General features: G+C 47.9%; 1 protein-coding gene across 12 annotated transcripts in view; it reads right to left on the bottom strand.

Annotated features, from left to right (window-relative positions):
- Positions 1–14,524, bottom strand: part of MSI2 (musashi RNA binding protein 2) — a 219,493-nt gene that overhangs the window by 138,071 nt on the left and 66,898 nt on the right. For all 12 annotated transcript variants that reach the window (XR_003571231.1, XR_003571233.1, XR_003571234.1 and 9 more), the window contains exon 6: positions 5,841–5,933. Coding sequence is in view for 8 of the 12 variants with exons in the window: in XM_027883871.1 (XP_027739672.1) it covers positions 5,841–5,933 (93 nt within the window). In the remaining 4 variants the exon portion in view is untranslated. The remainder of the gene's footprint in view (positions 1–5,840; positions 5,934–14,524) is intronic.

The following is a 14,524-nucleotide window of genomic DNA, read 5'->3' as shown; positions in this document are numbered from 1 at the left end:
CCTCTGCCAAGGCGCACCCAGGTAACAGGAGAAAGGACAGGAGGAGCTCCCAGCCTTTCCACACCAGGCCTAGAGCTGGAATCGCTCTGGAAGGGAACAGTGAGGGCAGCAGCAGCTAAAAAATGCCATCAGGTTCTCTGCCTTACCACACACTGCAAATGTTTTGGGAACTCCGGCTATTACAGACGAGAATGTAAATCAGAGTCCAAATTTGTGCCTTCATTCCATAAAACATCACCAGTTCCCAAGTGCTGAACTGGGAAACACAGTGCTGAAAAATGTGAAAAACTAACAACCTGTCAAACCAAAAAATGATTTTTCTGCAAAGCAAGTACTTTAAGGACAGCCCATCCATGTCTCCTATTGACCGTTAAATCTACATATCAATGTCCAGCCGGGGTGACAATACAATTCAAACTCTCTGCCAAGGCTAAATTAACTAAGCTTTCACTCTCATACAAGCAGAATTCCTTGCACCTCCTGACTCTGGCCTTAGCCCCAGCTCCACACAGACTTCCAAATCCCCCCAAAATGAACCCATGGAGAGAAAACCACCTTTTCTCATGCTAACAACTCTATTGTAATAACATCTTCAGAGGCCATACTCGAGGTCTCCGGGAAAAGTAAACCACTGGAGTGCTTAATACCCCAGCAGCACATTAACTCGTTCACACCCAGGCAGACAAGCAGCTTTCTCTCTCCTGGTTTCCTGATTTCTATTTCCACGGCTGCCAGCGAGGACAGCGCGTAGGAAGCGGTTCCATAAACCACCTGATCGGGCTGAAATCCTCAGTTTGGATCCCTCCTCCTCCCCTCTCAACACACCTGCACAGAGAAAGCACAGGGACTTTATCACTGAGATTGTTTTTTTCAAAGGCTCAACTGGTCATTGTTTGCACTGAGGTCACTGTTACCACGCAGGGCACGGCACAACCAAAGCAGGAAATTCTCCTTCTCACGTTTTGCTGCTCCCAGCACCGTGGATCTGGGGAGGTGTGCCTGGAGCCAGGACAGGGGTGAGAAGACACCTCCTCTCACTCACTTGCTTAACTGCCTCTAGACACTAAGTCAGACCACAGGAGGAGGAGATGAGAAAACTACACATTTTCAAAAGCTCAACAGTTTCACCGAAAAAAACCATCCTCAGAATCCAGTTTTTATTGTTCCACTGCTCTGTTCTGCATCTCACAGGAAATAACGAGTGACTGTACAAAATGTTTCAGATCCAGAGAGGTAATTCAGAAATCCTGTCTTGTCTCAAAATTTCCAAATCTTAAAAGCCATTCTTGAGGAAACAACGTATTCCAAGCGGAGCTGGAACATGCCTACGATCGGTCTGAGGGACCTCGTGGCAAGCCAGGACAGAAAACAAAATTAATGCATATTGTGCTGGTTCAATTTCATCTGGAAATTCAAAATAAAAAACAAGTGCCACAGCCCCCCTCCCCAAAAGTCACTTTAGGATTCCTGTGAAAGGAAAAATGAAGAGCCTAACGATCCCAAGTTGAGAGTTTTAGAAGCAGTAAAACATCTGGGGCCACCAACTGCTCTTCCAGCAGTCTGAAATAACAATTTGTAAAAGCATTGTTTGTCTACAAAACTATTTCACACATCTCCTTCAAAAAATCACCATTCTGGTTCAAAAAAGGATAAGTTTGAATGTGTTCTCTCCCACACAAGAACAATCGTACATGGGCTGATCCAAGAGCTCGGGACAACCGAAACGTACCTTTACCATAACTGTTCTCACCATGCTGCAAGGACACAGTGGCCTTTTCATTCCAAGGACTGTTCCCACCGTGACTCATTACAGTCAGAAGATTTTAATCAGAATTCTGTTTCAATAATTGGGCCCAAAAGCGCTACCTGGAGCCCGACCACATTAACGTGTCAATTAACGGCCTCACGCAATCATCGGGATCCGTGAGCTCATCAGGGGGCCCTGCCAGCCCCATCTCCAGCCTGGCTCAGCCACACCAAGGGGGGACCAGCAGCCAGGGCAGCCAAAGGGTTAAAATCCCATGTCAAACAGCAAGTCCTGGCTCTGGACCAGGAGGGACATGGGAACCAGGGCAGTTGAGTTATAAAGGCCTCATTGTAGCAGCCCACTGGATTGGAAATGACTTGTAGGCCTAATGAAACAAAACTTTGGCAGTAAAACAGAATGAAAGGAATGAGACAATAAAAGAGAGGAACAAAGGGAGCAGAGTTGTTTCAGCTTAGGAAAATAAGCTCACTTTGTTGTTGGGAAAAGCCAAAGCCGATTAGGATAAACCAATGACTAGGCATAAGTCTTCCAAACTAATTACACAGTTCGCCATGTGAAGTATAATTGCAAGCAGCAAACGAAGGACTGTGCTGCTTTCACAGGAGCTCTGGGAAGGGAGCAGCACCTGGGAAAATGAACCCTCCAAATCCTCCCCACCAGTGCCTGCAGCTTGCAAGGCACGGAACGTGCAGGTCCTGAGAAGGGCAGCTCGTTAGGGCTCAGGGCTTTCTCCTGCTGCTCACAGTGCCCCACGTGAGGCTGGAGGAGGCTGTTGAGTTTTCTTTCTTTAAATGACACCTGAAGCCTTAAATGCTCCAACATGTCCCAAACTCAGAGCTCCACACTGCTTCCACTTCCAGAAAGCCACAAACCAGACAGCCCCAGCCCTGCTGATGGCTCAGGGCAGCACTGTGGCCTCTCAGGGCAGGAATGTGAGCCCTGCCTGAGTTTCCCCTCGGATTTCCTCACCTCCAGCACTTCTCATTTAGGTTCTTTTAAAGTTTGGTCTCAGCAGTTTTTCCCACCCAGCACAAGGGTGATGCTACAGAGTCTAGACAGGTCAACATGGCCAGTGAATTTATTTTGCTTGTAAGAAGGATCCCACAAACAACTGCATTAGACTGTCAGGACCAGGGATTAACACAATAGCTTTTTTTTTCTTCTGTTTGTAAACATAATGGCTTAGCCTCCTTGTGTGCTCTGTGGATCCTGCTCCCTGAAACCACTGGAAGGACAAGTCTTCCCTTCTGCAGCACCCTGACCCCCCTCGTGGCACACAGACCCCACCAAGCCTGTCTGGGGAGCCCCCCAACAACTGCAGGTGCCCAGGTTCAGCCTCAGCAGCTCTAAGCAATCCCAAAGCTGTTCATACACTGCTCTGTGCTCACTCTCAGGAGCCTTTTGGCTTCACTCAGGTCATTTTTCCCTGTTTTCCTCCACAGATTACAGATTCCCAAAAGGAATGCTGGGATTCCTACAGATCCTGGGCTTTACAGGAAGAAAAATAATCACTATGAGAACTCTGACTGCCCAGGTCTCAGGATTATTGTTACCACGCACTCGGGTGCTGCAACGTCCGGCACTTTCACGCAAGTCAGGAAGAGTGTTTACTAAAGCTTTTCTTTTTCCTGGAGACAAAGGCTCTGGCACTGACTTTTCAGAAAGCTGCAGTTTCAAATTCAACCCTTTCTCCCTTCCCTGCCAACTGCAGTTCCGTGAGCGAGCCCGCCCGGCCCCAGAGCCGAGGGCTGCTCTGCTCGCATCGTGTGTTTGGAGAGCTACCCCCAGTTACCAAAACAGCCTCCCCTGGCTGCAGAGCTCCTCTCCACAGCAAGTACAAACAGGATTTCAGCAATCACAGCGGTCGGTAAGCAATTTTTTCCACGCTGATAAATAAGCTCAGCATTTCAAAGAGCGAGTCACCTGAGATGCTCTCATCAAACACAGGCGGCTCCGCGCACGTTCATTGTGTCTGATTTCAAGGAAGTTCTGGGCAAAGGCAGAGCTCACCTATCGATGGGGATCACTGCTGGCACGGGAATGGCCTGACTGGAGCTCTGAGCAGGGCACAGGCCCTGCCCAAAGGGCTGCAGGTCTGAGCAAGGGAGTCACGGAGCGGGATGGAGGACAGGGCTCCTGGAAGGTCCCACAGGGCCAGTCCTGGGTCACTGAATGCAGCATCCCACCATCCACAGCGTATTAGTGAGTCTTCTAATTGAGTTGGAGCACGAGTTCCCATTTCCAAGGGTCATTAACCAGCTCTGCATCTCCTGACAACCTGAGCCTCGGGGAGAATCACCCAAAACACCCCAAAACCAAACTGTCCCAGCTGAGAAACAGCACACACCGTGGGGAGAACCTGAACACCCACACCATGGTCAGGTGACAGTGACAGCCCAGCACCTCTGCTCCAAACACCACTGGCTTCACCAAACTCTTCAGGGGCTGGAACAGGGAAGTGTGAAACAGGGATGTCCTGGAACAACAGAGACCAAGCCTTGCAGGAGCTGAGCTCTACTGCCCAGACCACACAGCCTCAGCAGGACATCCCAGCTGTGCTGCCACGGGAATGGGCTCCTGCCTTGATCCCAACTCAGGCAATTTTCAGCTCCTTAATTTTTTAGCCCACAAATTAAGACACCTGAAAAAAAAAAAAAATTTTTGATTTTCCCAAAGTATTGCCTTTGGAGAGGCAAACCTCTGATAAGCTGTCTCAAGAAAGGCAGAGCACGAAAGCAGAACCGAAGCATCCCGAATCCCCAGTCACTCCTGAGACACAGCCTGGCTGGCTGCGTTCTCAGGGACCGTAAAACTGCAAGCATGAAACTACCAGATGGTGAAATTAAAAAGACTATATTAAGACAACATCCAGACAATATGTAAAGCACTTATATTGAAACTATTATTAACTTCAAAAATACAGGTTAGTGGAGTTCTGCAATTAGAAGTAACTACAGAAGAAACATCCAAAAGCTCATGTAATCCTTTAATAAAAGGCTCAGCAGGCTGTAAACATCCTGCCGGAATCGAAGATTATTATTGAAAATAAAATGACTGGTTTGCAAAACAACCATCAATCCAGCACAGAACCATTTATAAACTCGCCTCCTCAGCCCTTGACAAAATCCTGCCTGGCTCAGGCTTTTCAGGGCAGATAAAAGAAACATAAACTAACTACAAGGACTGGGGGCTGCTCTGCTCCAGGATACCCCGCTGTGTCCTCACGCAATCTCGCATCTCAAACATCCATGGCTGCACTCCAGAGGACAGGAACTGAGCTGCTGAGCTGGAATCCACGGACCTGGAGTCCATGGAGCCCCACAGGAGTCCCCATGGAAGGTGGGATCACAGACTGCTCTCAGAGCAGACGGCTCTGCAAGCTCTTCACCCGTCAGACTCCTGAACAAGTGTCCCAAAACCCTGGAGATGCAGCAAACTCCGTGCCAGTCAGCGACACTGAGCTCCAGCCACAGCCTGGACTGTGGGGTTTGAGTTGTACATCACAGCAAGGACTGTTTTGGCAGGGTTCAGATCTCCTTCTGTGCATAAACTTGCTCGGGTTTTTGGTTGGTTTGGGGGTTTTTTTTTAATGATGTCAGGATTCTACATGTATTTGCACAGGATCTTGCATAAGGATTTTCATCTAAGAAATTAAGTGGATATTCTAGGGACTTCCACATTACTCCTTGCTTTTCACGTGGCTCCTTCAGGCATTTTCACAACTTAATGAGCTCCCCAATCCATCTATCTGCCCCTTTTGCCACTGCAATCAAGGTAAACAGAAGGCTGATTTTAAGGAGAAGACAACTGTATAATCATTCAGCTAAGGGTCAGATTCTTCCTGAACAGACACAGATTCACCTCTCAACGATGCTTTTTCCCTTTACTGGAATGCTGAGCACAAACACACACAATGAACAGAAGAGGAATTCCAGAGGCTTCGAGAGATGACACGGGAAGGCAAAAACTGTGGCCCTCCTCTGAGCCCAGCCTTCACTGCACTTCTTTAAAACACACTTTAAAAAGGAAAGGAAAGGAGGAGCTGTGTAGTGCTCACCAGGGCAGAACTTACCTTGCCAAACTGTTCGAAGTATTGCTTCACGTCTTCCACTACTGTATTAGCCGATAATCCACCTACAAATATTTTCTTTGTTCTTGTGACCATCTGTAAGAAATTATAAGACAAGCACATGGTTTAACCAGATCATTTCAAACAATATGTGGAAAAAAGAAATATTCTTCAGATCCCATCCCTAACCCAGATAATGAGAATATTTCTTTACAAAAGCAATTTCGATTCGATTTGATTAGATACTTCTTTCTCTTTGTCTTGTTTTGTTTTTATTTGAGATGGCTGAGTAAAGGCTCTCAATAACAACTCTAGCCCCCGGATATTTTTTTTTAATAAATGATTTTTATTGTGTTTCTCAATGCAAATATAAGTGAAAAAGGAGTCCAAGTGTCATATCTTCATAGCTACTGTCTCAAAAGCACCGTGCCTTTCCCCCTCCTCTTCCTACAGACAGGGTGAATTCTCTTTGGCAGACAAAAGGCAATTACATCAAATCGAAGGGATGTGTTATTAAGTTTCCATGGGTCAGTTTAAAAGGAACTTGCACAGTTACTTTAAAAATAATCAAATGATGAAAGACAGCCCGAGCTGCCGATGCAGCATCTCCAGCTGCCACAGCCCACACTTCAGCTCACAGTGTCACCACCCATCAGGGCTGGATTAGCTCCTGCAGAAACCCCTGCGTTCCCCAGACCCCAGCTGAGCACCCAGCTCCTCTGCTGACCCCTGTGCACCCCACTGTGGTCCACACGAGGCAAAGGGATGGTGCTGGATTCCCTTCGGAGAACACACCATCCAACAATCCACCATCCACAACCTGCAGCCCTCCAAGATGGGCAGGATCAGCCCGTGGACACAAACCCCAACGATGGCAGGGCAAGTTGGTGTGTTTGGTGGGCTGATCCCAAACCACCTGATCCCTGTGGGCCACCCCACGTCACGGCAGACCCAGGACAATGCTGTCAGCACACTCCAAAGGGCCCCCACCATCCCAGGAGCAGCCAACCCACCACACAAAGGTGTTTGAGTCAACACTGCACGTTAACTCAGGAAACCAAACGCGCCAAAATAAAATTCATGCATTCAAATGCTTAAATTTGTTTGCTCTGGAAACTGGGTAGAGCAGCCAACTTCCTGAGACTGGAGGGAAAAATGCTGCACGATGCAGGGCCAGAGCCTGCCTGGCTGAGCAGCAGCCAGAGAAGGGAGGTGTTACACGGGGACCCACGGCCCCACACACACCACCACCCTGTCCCCCTCCCACAGCCCAGCCCCACACACACCACCACCCTGCCCCCTGTCCCCCTCCCACAGCCCGGAGCAGCCCCACGTCCTCCCTGCACAGAACAAATCAACTATCACTCCCATCCCCACGGCCATGCACATTAACCAGACATTCCCCTCCATCGGCCTTACAGAGCTCCACTTTATTTTTTTCTCTTTTTCAAGTTAGGAAGAAAAAGAAAGAAAGAAAGAAAAAACTGTGTAAAAATTCAATTATTTTTTCCTGGCTGCAATCTAGGGCTCCGAAATTGAAGCCCAAGCATATATTTTTCTGTAGAAAATTGTCATTTACAAATAAAGAATTGGCGAAAGCCGACTTGTAACTAAAGGATTTTGCAGGGCTGTCAAGAGCCCTCTGCCTGCCAGCATCTGATTTAAGATCAGGCCAAGCTTCTGTTGTTATACAAAAGAGGGAGGAAAGCAATTATTCTAAAGCAGTATTTGAAATTATCATCATTTTTATATTTGACCAAGAAAGAAGGAAAAAGAGAGCTACTGCTTTTAGAAGCAAGATTGAAGGTTAAAGAAAAAAAAAAAAAAGACCACTTTGTTTCAATAGCTTCAGTCAAAGAAAATATTGGTAATGACAAGCAAATTCACAACATTTTAATGCCTAGAGATGTGTTGCGAGCTGGGAAATGGTTTCAGAAATCAGCTCTTTGGTACCAAAGTGAAGCACAAAATTAAGTCTGCTTTTACAATCTACGTTTCCCTGAAGAGACAGTTCAATTGCTTTGTTACCACCTTCCCCCCAGCACAGGAACAGAAAATACACAGCCCGAGCGGTTCCTCTGAGCCCGACGTGCCTCAAGAGCAGCCACTGCCTGGACACAGCCCCGGGATCGGAGCAGCCTGAGGGCTCCCAGCCAAGGGCTGGCAAACACACCGGCCAAACAGGATGGGACATCCCAAAGACACTGGAAAAAAATGTCATCACTCACTCCTGGATCTTCATCCGGCAGGGACCCCTCCTGTGTCAGCCACTGGTCACCAGTAACCCAGATTTTCACAGGATCCCAGAATCACTGAGGTTGGAAAAGACCTCCCAGACCATGGAGTCCAACCTGTGCCCCATCCCCACCGTGTCCCCCAGCCCAGAGCCCCGAGTGCCACTGCCAAGCCTTCCTTGGGCATTGCCTGACTCCAGCACCTCCCTGGGCAGCCCCTTCCGAAGCCCAACCACCCTTCCCAGGAAGAAATTCTTCCTGATGCCCAACCTGAACCTCCCCTGGCACAGTTTTACGCTAAAAATATGCTCTTTTAAAGCATCTCAAAAATTGCCAGGACCAGGCACATGCAACATTAACGCTGAGAAAACCCATATTAACTAGAAAGGGCCAAAATCTCCCATTGCCAATGGCTGTGAGGGCAGCTTGTTCCTCACTGAGGACCCTCTGCAGGAAACAGGGTTCCAGTAAAGCCTTCTGGTTCAGCCCAGGGACTGATGTTCTCACTACCCGACATGATATTCTCTCCACCACAGATCTGTGCTTGTTTTTTCAGGAGGAAAAACAAAGGGTTAAAGTACATTTAATGAAGTAGCCTTGGTGTAAACATTACAGATGACAGTCAGAGGCACCAGTGACCACAGGCACTGGTAACTTTAGCTGCTCTCTAAAATTAAAGGGTTTTTTAAATCAAAACACTCATTTGGCTCAGCAAATAAATCAGCATATATTTAGCAAAAAAACCCTACAATTCTATAAAAGCATTTATGTATATATTGAAGAAAACCACTCATTATCATTATTTTCTTATTATTGTAACAAAAAGCCCCAAACAAAATCCCCAGTCTGAAGTTCCTCCAGTGGAAGTCACTGAGGATCTTTATCTTCTCCTGTGAGTAAACTCAGAATCTGCTTTCTGGAGGTTACTCACAACAGGGACATACACACCCCCCCCCAAAACCAGCAAGGGAGTCACTGCAGCACTGGTGGGTTCACACCCTCCACCAGCAGCTCCACCTGCCCTTTCCTGGGATGGAACAGCAGGGTTTGGTAACAGGAAGTGATTTGTGTGAATCAATCACAAATCCACGATTCCTGAATGACTCCCTGAGGTCTGGGTCACTCCGAAACCACACCACCTCCAGCTTCGTGCCTTGGGTGTTCCTCTGCAGTGCCATGCACCCATCCCTGCTCCTGCAGGGCTCTGGCTGGGTTTGGAGGGTCTGTGTACTGAAGGTGTCTCTCTCTCGCTGCGGAAGGAGAGGCAGATGCGAGGCCCGTTAATTGTGAGCGCAGCAGAACTGCTGTTTGTACACGGCGTTGGTGGGGAGTTCATCAAAACACATGTGACTGCTCCTGCGAGGAGGCATTCAAGGTTACACTCCATTTATTGCCTCGGCTTTGAAAAATATAATCGCCTTTGTGTTCTGAAACTGAGCAAACACTTCAGGTGGTGCAGGAGCAGGAAAAACCTCCCGCGCTTTCCCCGGCAAGTCAGCAGAGTTTACGCTGCTTTCGCAAGGTTAAGGTTGGAATTACATCACTTTGGGATGGATCAGGTACATCTCCCCTAACAACAGGCTGCAGATGCAGTCTCTGGGAACAAAAGTCCTGTCCCACCCGAACACATCAATACACACGAGCTAAACCCAACAAACCCCGGGGAAACAAAGGAATGGGGTTTTTCAGAGCCAGAGCCTCCAGCTCCGAGTCCACAAACATCCCTCACACACAGCACTGCTCTTCGCCTCCCTGTGGTTTTCCTTTCCCCACTGAAACTGTCTTACTATCACTACTATCAACAATGAACAAAGGGGATTTTAGGCTCATTAAATATTTTGCACAATTCCCAGAATTTCAAAATCTGAAGTAACAAGTAGCCACTGCTCTGTCTAGATGAGTCAAGTTTAACAAAGAAGTTACATATTTGACTTCAGGGTAACGGTTTTAAGTGTCATTTCCCAACCATTCCTTATGCAGCCTTTTTTTGCTGTGTTCCCCCCCAGTTTTACAGTGCAGAGCTCCTGCTCAGGAGGCAGGGATGGTGATGCTGGAAAGGATGAGGGCTGACACCCAGACAGCGCAGAGCGTGTGTTATCGCAAAGTAAAATCCACTGACAATCCCCAAATCCACGTAAAATCCCAAAGCAGGAGGCAGAGACACAGAGTTAAAGCAAACCAACACACAGGGCTCAAAGAGCACCCTGGAAACCTGTGCCTGAACTCAGCTCTAGCACACTCCGGTGAGGAATTCATCAAGACTTTGCATCCTCAATTTCCCAGTGTGGTGGAAGTGGACTAGAGTACTAATAGTGAATCTGCATCACAAATTGCTGAAATTAGCATTAATTTCAGATTAAACTAATTATGCATCTATAACTGTTTTCCAGAGCACTCTCCTCTTCTCTCCTCTGACAGCGTGGGTGCGTGGGCGCATGCGTATTCCAGCCTGCTCACCTCATCTGCAGCTTGGCATTTCATCATTTCTAGTGTATCCACCTTCTAAATAGGTTTATAATTAGAAAAATCATCTTTCGTATCTGTGCTGAACTGCATTTTATACCCCACTGTGCTGTACATTCAAACTACAGCATTACTTCTAATTAAAACCAACAATAACTCATGTAACAGGGGAAGTGATCTTGTTTAACTGAACTGCCAGGCTTCTTTGGCAGATTACAAACCATAAGAATTCTCCAGGTTTGGGTCTGTTGTTTTTGGGTTTTTTTTTGCCTCTGGGATCCTCATAGGAAGTTCCAAAAAGCTATTAAAACCTCAGCTGAAATGTGAAGACATGGTGAAGGTGGCAATGTTTAGTGGAAGCTTCCAACCTTTCCCAGTTCACCCATTAGGAGAATACCCCAGAACCACCCCCTTGCCCGGTATTTCTGTGAGGTTCTCAAGTGATGGACGTGCATGTGAGCACCGTGTTCCATCAGGGAGCAAACACTGCACTCCCAAGCTCCACAACAGCAAGAGCAACCCAATCCCGTGCAAAGGCAGCGCGGCTTTACGTGCCACGAACAGCACGCTTAAGGATTCAAAATAGGATTTCAGCAAGACTTAAACGGTGCAAATACCTTGTGCCTGACCCCTGTGTAAGCTCATGTCATCCTGTGAGAGCTGCTCCAGCTATAGAAGGTATGTGGGAATGAAAGAGCTCTTTAATCCAAACAACCGGCACGGATTCCTGGTGGGGTAGAGCAGTTTCCCCGATTTCTGGGAAAATACAGATGGGTTGTGTTCTCCCAACCCATTCAGAAACCAAACTGTTAACTTGGTCCCTGTTGTATTCCCAGTTTTTGCTGTCTGGGGTTCTGCTGTCAGCGCTGGGAGGGTCAGGGTTTGGCCGGTGTTCATTCCCCTCCCTCAGCGACTGTGGCATCAGCAGGAGGCAGGACACACAAAGTGATTTTTGTAAGACAGACTGAATTGGCAGCGATTGCCAAAGCCATCCTTGCATTTTCACAAGCAAACCTGGCCAGGGGCCAGCAGACCCCTCCTGGTCATCTTCCCGGATTTGACTCCCACTGCCCCCGGGAGGACCGGCCCCTCGCCACCCAGCACAGGTCCAGCTCAGCAGTGGCAGCTGGCACAGGCTGTCCCAGGACACAGCCAGCCCCAGCAAGGGACCCTCCCCAACAGGAGAGTCTGTTGTCCAGGCAGGAGCAGCCCATCCACCTCCTCCAAGCTCTGCAGGCACAGCCACACCTTCACTTGCACCACCACTCAGAGCTCCCTGCATGGGAGATCCAATCTGCTGAAAATCAGCCCCAGCTGCGAGAGCTCAGCAGTTTTGTTTTTTGGAGTAAAACCTGGCTTCAAGTTTCATATCAAAAGATCCAGTAAAATTCACCAGAGCCAGCATTCCCCCCTCCAGAGCCCAGGAATAGCTCCTGGCCCCACAGCCTCACTATAACAAGTTCTATCACATCCCTGAGGGCTGCTCCCGTCCCGTGCTCCAGTTAACTCTTTTACGGGTTACAGAAGCCCAGGCAAGGGGAGGGCAGCAGAGAAAATCTATTTAAATCCCCCTGGTTGCTTCAGCTCCTCGTGCACCGTGCAGCAGGAAGGTAACTCTAAATCTTCACTGAGCACAGACAACTTACCCAACATGCCTGCCTGATTGCTGTTCAGCAGTGCTTAAAAACTGCATTAAGAAGTTTAAATGAAGATAATTATTTTTAAATTAATACATCTCAGGGCCACAAATGGAGAGCACTGCCCAATGTGACTGGTGGGGGGGAATTTTGCAATGCCCCATGTAATGAGGGACAAAGGTCCCAGTGGGAAGCAATTAAGCCTCTGGTCCTAAATCTACAGGCTACTGGCAAAACTTCACCTTGTGCAAGCAGAGAGAGAGAGAGAAGGAGAGGGAGGGAGGAAGAGATGGCATTCTGCCCAGGGACCTCGCTCTCGAAGCCACGGCAGCAATGCTTGATGGGAACACACATTAACTGACCATTACCACCTTCATCAATTCCTCATCTGTGTGATACCACCTTCTGCAAAGAAACATCGCATCCCATATCCAAAACACAACCAGAAAACTTGTGCCCTCCAACAAGGCCCACAGCTGTGACAGACCCGGTTTCCAAGGGCGCATTCAAGGTCCATTTGCAGTAGGGTGGAACAAAGTGGGTCAAAGTGGGGAACCAAGCTAAACAGCTTCCCAAAATACATCCCAAGTCCCTGCTAACCAGAGGGCTGCCCAGCCCATCAAGCCCCACTGCCCCATCAGGGCTGTCAGCCAGAAGCCAGAGCACAGGTCCTGGCCAGGCCTCGTCCATCAGCGAGTGCTGCTGCTGCACACACCGTGCAGGGCAGGGCAGCCACGGCTGTGCTCCTGTCCCACGGGCAAAAACGAGCACTTTCCTTCTCTGGCTGCTCCACAACCACCTCCCTAAGTCAGGGGACACTGCTGTCATACCTGGCAGCATCAGGTGTGACAGCTTGCTCTGTCACCGTGCCCAAAAGCAGAATGGTTTAAGGTCAAGGAACCCTGCTCTGAGCGTGCACCTACCAAAAGGAGAAGGAAGAAATGCATTTGGAGGTTTAAGCCAGTGTACAGCAAAATCCAACAGCACAGTCCAACCCAGTGATGAAGAGGAGTGCACATTCTGTAAGAGTTTATAAATTCTTCCTCCAAACACTAAGGTCAGTCCAAAGAAAAGTTTATTGCCTCTACATTGCAGAAAGCACGACATAATTTAAATGCTTCTAAGTCAGTATCAATTAATTTTTCACGATAACCCTGTCAAATCAGTGATGAGAGCTCTCTGTTAAAGATTCTAGATAATGTTCTGCTAAAACAAGAAAAATTCATAGGAAGGGATGAGAAATGAGTAAAGCAATTTACCTCCTTCCCAACATACTCCAGATGATTTCTCTGAAAAGAACAAATGGAAACTTTAACCCTTAGCCTTGATTAATTTCATCTACATAATACACATGGCAATCAGTTACTGATGAGCAGGTTTTAGTTCGTCTGCTGAGTCAAGCCAGTGTGGATGCAATGCCGGGCTTTTCACGAGGGTGAGAGGCCACTGGCACCTTGCAGGATGCCCACATCTGCCTGTCACTGCTGCTGAAACACTTCCACAGCTTTATGAAATGCCCTGCCTGCTTTTATCCTCCTCCCCCCCACACGGGTTGGTGACTCACAGGGACCGCAGAGCTCCTGCCTTCAGTTCACAGAGGGGAGATGTCTCCCTCGCCAAGGAGGGAACCCACCAGCCATTATTAAAGCAACATCGGTGTCGCTCCAAAGCAGATCAAATAACCCTTGAGTAGGAATAAAGGAGCCCCTGAGGAGCTGCACCAGGAACACAGAGTGGGAGCAAGGCAAGAGGAAACATCCACACTGTCTCCAAAGAAAGGCAGCACCTCACAGCTACAAGAGCCTGTCTCCCTCGTGTGATGTTTACTCACTTATTGACCACAGGGCAAGTCATTTTAGTCTCCACAGGACTGATGTATCAAAGAGTCTTGGGAGAAGCTCAGCTGGAGACTGCAGGGCTCAGCATTTACGCACACATTTGAACTCGCAGCGTTTGGGGAAGCCTCATTAGGTTGAGTACGTTGCACAATCGAGTGCCATGTGCCTTGATTTCCACGAAAAGAAGAGCAAAAATGTATCCCCACAGCTCAATGGAGCCTGTGAGGTTTCACTCATTAAATGCCTAACCTGCTGAAAGTCTGATTTGAAGATGCTGGAATAGTGCAAGACATTGTTACTGCCATTATTGTTATTAAAGGAAGAATGAAAAAATATTGTTCCTAGCCAGGAAGGTCATATCAAACTACCAAGCAAGAGATAAATCAGCCAAGGTCTCCAAAAAAAGACATTATTTCTCCTTTACTCCAACATCTTAATGTGCATGACTTTTTTTTGTGCTAGAAATACATTTCTATAAATCCTCCTCTACAGAAAGCTTTGCTTTCAGGAGGGGA

Source organism: Empidonax traillii, unplaced genomic scaffold (genome assembly GCF_003031625.1).
Source record: "Empidonax traillii isolate 1590-97213 ecotype Southwest subspecies unplaced genomic scaffold, ASM303162v1 scaffold135:size1941959, whole genome shotgun sequence".
In the NCBI taxonomy this organism is placed as follows: Eukaryota; Metazoa; Chordata; class Aves; order Passeriformes; family Tyrannidae; genus Empidonax; species Empidonax traillii.
Note: the sequence above shows the minus strand (reverse complement) of the source record. Positions and strands in the feature narration are given on the sequence as shown.